The 6,000-nt window shown below is 30.9% G+C and overlaps 1 protein-coding gene across 1 annotated transcript; it reads left to right on the top strand.

Annotated features, from left to right (window-relative positions):
* The first annotated feature begins 852 nt into the window (after positions 1 to 852).
* LOC127087368 (protein HOTHEAD) lies at positions 853 to 4,923 on the top strand. The gene is made up of 6 exons (XM_051028252.1): positions 853 to 1,026; positions 1,630 to 2,014; positions 3,009 to 3,319; positions 3,461 to 3,846; positions 3,938 to 4,506; positions 4,649 to 4,923. Exons 1-6 carry the CDS (start codon positions 948 to 950, stop codon positions 4,701 to 4,703), a joined length of 1,785 nt encoding a protein of 594 aa, XP_050884209.1. The 5' UTR covers positions 853 to 947; the 3' UTR covers positions 4,704 to 4,923.
* Positions 4,924 to 6,000: the final 1,077 nt, after the last annotated feature.

The following is a 6,000-nucleotide window of genomic DNA, read 5'->3' as shown; positions in this document are numbered from 1 at the left end:
TTTCAACTTAATTAAAGGTTAAACCTCCTTATCAATCATGAATATTACTCCCTCTGTTCCTTTTTAAATGTCTTTTTTTTGGAAAAAAATTGTTCCTTTTTAATTGTCATTTACAAAGTTCAAGGTAGTATTAATTGTATTTTGTCAAAATTATCCTTAGGTCATTATTATAAAGAGAGAAAAAGTAAAATGAATGTAATAAATAATGAGTAATGATAACTTGTGCCTCAATGACACAAGTTAAGAGATCAATATAGAAATAAATTCTTGGAAATTGTGGATTAAATTTATTAGAAACTTATAACTAATAATTTTATTTATTTTTTTAATACAAATTTTTTATTTGTGGGTTTCTTAACATATGTCCTTGGGGCACAAGTTAACATTATCCATAAATAATTAAGGGTATTATAGGTAAAATGAGAATTATTGTTGAAAGAGAAGCAATAATAATTAACTTTATTGATATGTGTACAAAGTCAAAAAATAACAATTAAAAAGGAACCGAGAAAGTAATTAATAATTTAGCTATGGAAGTTCAGTTGATTCCAACTTAAAACCCACCACATGAATCATGATCACTTAATAATTATTTTATTTCATATGGCAATAACTATGCCTTTCTCTTTCTCTTTCTCTTTATATATATATATATATATATATATATATATATATATATATATATATATATATATTAATTATTGACTGAAAAAAGTACAATAGGTAGTTGGGTATCCTAATAGCAATGACCCACACTTGTCATCATATTAATGATACATTATTACATAATTAATTTTCCTAACGATTATACTAGGATATTCATATTATCTTAGACTAGTAGTATTTATATTTGTTGTGTCGTGCACACACTAAACAAGACCAACCAGAAGAAGCCACTTAGAGGTTTCAAACCAGAGTGAGTGTTTTTCTTTGTTCTTCTATGCCCAATGGCATCACTTGGTGCTGCCAAATTCCTGCTCTGTTTCTCAATAATATGGCTCATCAACTTCCTACCTTTATGCCAAGGTTCTTTCCCCCACCTTCTATGCATTATTTGTCATAGGTTTATTAGTTGAAATTGCATATGTGTCTCTGATTGTTAGGTTTCTTTTGCTGTCCAATGTTCTTGGAACTAGAAAATGTAGTACATGTGGCACAAACCTATGGTGGTTTACTTCAAGAACATGTACATAGATAAAGACATGAATATGATTGAATTGAATCTAAGACGACAAAAATCAATTTGTTAGTTTTTGAAACACGTTTGACTTTTTAATAGTGATTTATGTTTAGATACCGTCACTACATTAAAACATGTTTTGTGATGAATGTTTTGAAGTTGTGTTTTCAAACTTCAGATAAAAATAAATAGATTATTAATTTTAAATATATATAATTTTTTAGTTAAAAATGTAGAAAAAGAAAAATTATTATTAATAACAATAACAATAATAGTAATTATTTTTCTAATAAAATTTGAACTCTATTATTTGAACTTACAAAGTTAAGTTTTTTTATAAAATATAAGTTTGTTTCTAGTATTTATTTCCATATTTTGTATCAGTTTCTTTGTCGTAAATCTCTACCTCGACCGGAAACTAATATAAATTATATGAAATTTGTTTGCAGGTAAAGATAAATGGAAAAATATGAATGAATATAAGTATCCATTTATAAGAAAAGCAAGTTCATTTGAATCTCGACCATCAGTTTCAACCACCAACACAAAGAATGGTTATGACTACATAATAGTAGGTGGTGGAACAGCAGGGTGTCCTTTAGCTGCAACACTTTCAAAGAAATTCAATGTTTTGTTACTTGAAAGAGGGGGTGTCCCTTTCACAAACCCTAATGTTTCATTTCTTGACAACTTTCATATTACATTGGCTGATACTTCACCAACTTCAGCTTCACAATTCTTCATTTCAACGGATGGAGTTTTTAATGCAAGAGCTAGGGTTTTGGGGGGTGGTAGCTCCATTAATGCTGGCTTCTACACTAGAGCAAGCTCAAGGTATATTAGTACTACTTATTTCAATATTTAGTAGTATTCAATTTTTTATTCTTTAAAGATAAATAAATGGAATATCACATATTCTAATTCATGTTTTTTTACATAATATTTTTAATGATTTATCAATTTAACGGCACGAGATTTTTAAAGTCTATCTTATTATCACAAATTTTGTAAACAAATTTTTTTAAAATAGTTTATTGATTTGTTATAGATTTCTGAAAAATGAGAATTCGAAAGAATATAAAAAAATTTATAATAAAAAATTGTATTGAATTGTTTTTATTAAATATTATTATTCATAAGGATTTTTTTAAAAATAATTTTTGTTTTGGTATACAAACATGAAGCAATTTAGAGGTGTGTTTAATTCAAATATAATTTATTTATTTTTGCATAATTTAAAAATAAAATTGAATGAGGTAAGATACATGTAGGTCTTATCATTATAAATATAAATATCTTTGTCTCCTTTCAACCATCAAACATAAATCTTGTTGAGAGTTATTATGTCTGACTTTGATTTTCTCTGGTATCATTAATATTTTCATGCTGTATTTTTTTTAAAAATGATTATAGAAATATACACTATTCATATTTTTTTTATTATTAATTTTTTAGACTCAAATTTTTTCTCTTAACTAATTAACCATATTTTATTAATGTGAAAGACATATATTCAAATATATTTTAAGTGAAGTTATTGTTGTTAGCTGGACCCTATGAAATTGTATTTATATTAATAACATTTATTTATGACTACAATTATATTTATTTAAAGTTCTCTTCTCACATTTCTTCAATTAATTAAATGCTGGTTCTTGTGGTCCTCTTTTGTGACCCTATGCTCTTATTATGCCATGTAAGTGATTAATTAGATGCAAGTTTCAGAAAAGTCTAGGACCATTTTGATTAATTAGAACATTCAGAAAATTATTATCAAGAATTATTATATGTTTTTTTTCTGTAACATTTTCTTTACTGTAAAATGCAGATTTATAGAGAAAATGGGGTGGGATGTAAAGCTAGTAAATGAATCATATCCTTGGATTGAAAAGCAGATTGTTCATCGTCCAACATTTTCACATTGGCAAAGAGCATTGAGAGATGGTCTTCTAGATGTTGGCGTGTCACCTTTCAATGGATTCACCTATGAACATAAATATGGAACCAAAGTTGGTGGAACCATTTTCGACAGATTCGGTCGACGACACACCGCTGCTGAATTGCTTTCTTCTGGAAATCCTAACAAACTCACTATTTTGATCTATGCCACTGTCCAAAACATTGTTTTTGATACAACAGGTAAACACATTTTCGCAATATTCGATGTTGTTTTCATCTTTGTCGTAATGTCTCTTGTATCTGATATGATATATATGATGTTCTTACACAACTATCAACTGAAATTAGTAGTAATGTTAGTGTATATATTTATTGTTGCAGGAAAAAGACCAAAGGCTGTAGGAGTAAATTTCAAGGATGAAAATGGGAAAATGCATAAGGCAATACTAGGAGATGATAGGGAAAGTGAAGTGATTGTGACGAGCGGCGCGATTGGGACGCCTCAGATGTTGTTGCTTAGTGGAATTGGTCCGAGAGAAGAACTCGAGAAGTTGAAAATTTCTGTGGTGCTTGATAACAGATTTGTTGGGAAGGGTATGGCTGATAACCCGATGAACACGATATTTGTTCCGCTTAAGAAACCGGTTAAGCAGTCGTTGATAGAGACTGTTGGTATTACTGATAAGGGTGTGTATATTGAAGCTAGTTGCGGGTTTGGACAGACGAATGAAAGCATTCATTGTCATCATGGTTTGTTGTCGGCCGAGGTATGTTTGTCATCGCTTAATTTGCATGATTGTGTGATTTGAATCGATATCGAACAATTTTGCATGATGTTATGATGTTATGATAAACCAGATTGGCCAGCTTTCGACGATTCCACCAAAGCAAAGAACAATGGAAGCGGTTAAGGCTTTTGCGAAGAACAAAAGAGACATTCCAATTGAAGCATTCAAGGGAGGTTTCATCTTATCGAAAGTTGCCAATCCATGGTCGACCGGTGATCTCCGATTGATCAACACAAATGTAAACGACAACCCTTCCGTTTCCTTCAACTACTTTAGTCACCCTTACGATCTTGATCGTTGCGTCGAAGGAATCCGGTTAGCCTCAAAAGTTGTTCAGTCAAAGCATTTCACAAACCTCACTTTGTGTGACAGACAAACTACAGAACAGTTTCTTAACAACACTGTGAAGGCTAATGTTAACCTTATACCAAAGCATGTCAATGACACAGAATCACTTGAGCAGTTTTGTAGAGACACTGTGATCACTATCTGGCATTATCATGGTGGATGCCATGTTGGGAAGGTTATTGACTCGGATCATAAGGTTCTTGGCGTTAACAGGCTTCGTGTCGTAGATGGCTCGACGTTTACCGAGTCGCCGGGAACTAATCCTCAAGCTACTGTCATGATGATGGGCAGGTACGTACACCGGGCTTACCGAAAGCATCGATGACTCCATTTTCATTAATAGTTTATCGAAATAAGCCTAAAACAATTTATAAATAATGATCATTGATTCATTACCTATTGCATGCTAATAGTATATTTGTGTTTGTGACAGGTATATGGGAGTGAAGATTTTAAGAGAAAGGTTAGGGAAATTTGCTGGTGTTTGAGACATGTTAGGAGAAGACTAGAGTATTATTAGTTTGACTTGAATTAGTGTATCTTGTTCTTTTTTTTGTTAATGTTGAGTGAAGAGTGATAATTGAACAATGAAGAAAGTTTTTGTGTTTAGAAGTAACTCTTGATGGAATTGCATGTTTGAACTTTGACCCATGTATTTGTAATATTGTGTAATGTAGTCTTGGCATTATTAGTTTGGCCTTTCTGTTATTGCATTCTTGATTTTGTTTATGTGCATCTCTTAGGGGACTATGTTGGGATCTAGTTCCTTAGAGGCTTTATGTTTTGTTTCCTTAGAGACTAAATTTTACTTATCTTTCTACCAAATTCCAATGTTCTTTTCTTTAGAAATCACATGGTTGGTTAATGACAATAAGAAAAGACCAAATACTTGAAACATTGAGAACCTCATGTTCAAAATTAAGTAGGAATGGATAACTATGTCAAATTAAAAATAGTTAAATCTTAAAGAAACCTATACATTTTTTCTACAAATGAAATTATTACATACACCCCTTCTTACTAGAAAGGAGTCGACTCGTGTTGAGCCCAATAAGATTGAAAAGGCTGGGACCGTAAACACAAAGCCCAAATATATCACCAAATCAAATGTAAAGCTCAACGAATATGTGATGGGAATTTTTTATCTCACCCTATGTGATTATGTGATGGAATAACACCCTATGAAAATATAAAAATACCCTTTAAATTCTAGAGATGCATCTCCAAACGCATCCAATACACACACAACTTATTTGTTTTTGAGCTGCAGTCTAATTTTTTGGTTAAATTTACTCCGGAAATATATTTCTGAAATACATTTCTGAAAATTGTAGGATGTGCTTTAGAACGGTAAGATGTGCTTTGGAACTGTGGGATTTGCTTTAATGTTAAGGTTGAGCGTCATGCTTGACTTGATTAGGGTCTAAAGGCTTCCTGAATTTTGATTTGAAATGATGGAGACCAAAGGATTTAACAAACATGGGACAATTGTTTGCAAAAAAATTCCTATGGTTAAATAGGAGTATATATAGTATATATTTCTTGTCGAGAGCGTTTTATTTCACTAAATTTTGATTTGAAATGATGGAGACCAAAGGGTTCTACAAGCTATTTTTCTATATTATATATGAGTATATTTGATATGTTGGTTGTGGAGGCATTTTATTTCTTTTCTTTTCCTTTATAGAGATTTAATTTGTCTGATTAAATTATTTTACTGATGGCAGGTAGTGAGCCGAATAAATAGGGTTACTCAGCAGATTAGAAGAAAATATTTGCTCTCTT

Source organism: Lathyrus oleraceus, chromosome 5, assembly GCF_024323335.1.
Source record: "Lathyrus oleraceus cultivar Zhongwan6 chromosome 5, CAAS_Psat_ZW6_1.0, whole genome shotgun sequence".
In the NCBI taxonomy this organism is placed as follows: Eukaryota; Viridiplantae; Streptophyta; class Magnoliopsida; order Fabales; family Fabaceae; genus Lathyrus; species Lathyrus oleraceus.
The sequence above is the reverse complement of the archived record's forward strand: the minus strand, read 5'-3'. Positions and strand labels throughout refer to the sequence as shown.

Bases quoted from the DNA above. Each gene is read 5' to 3' on its own strand.
- LOC127087368 (XM_051028252.1), top strand. From the start codon at position 948: ATGGCATCACTTGGTGCTGCCAAATTCCTGCTCTGTTTCTCAATAATA. The intron at 1,027-1,629 runs GTTCTTTCCCCC...ATTTGTTTGCAG, and splicing joins CTTCCTACCTTTATGCCAAG to GTAAAGATAAATGGAAAAAT. The intron at 4,507-4,648 runs GTACGTACACCG...TGTTTGTGACAG, and splicing joins ACTGTCATGATGATGGGCAG to GTATATGGGAGTGAAGATTT.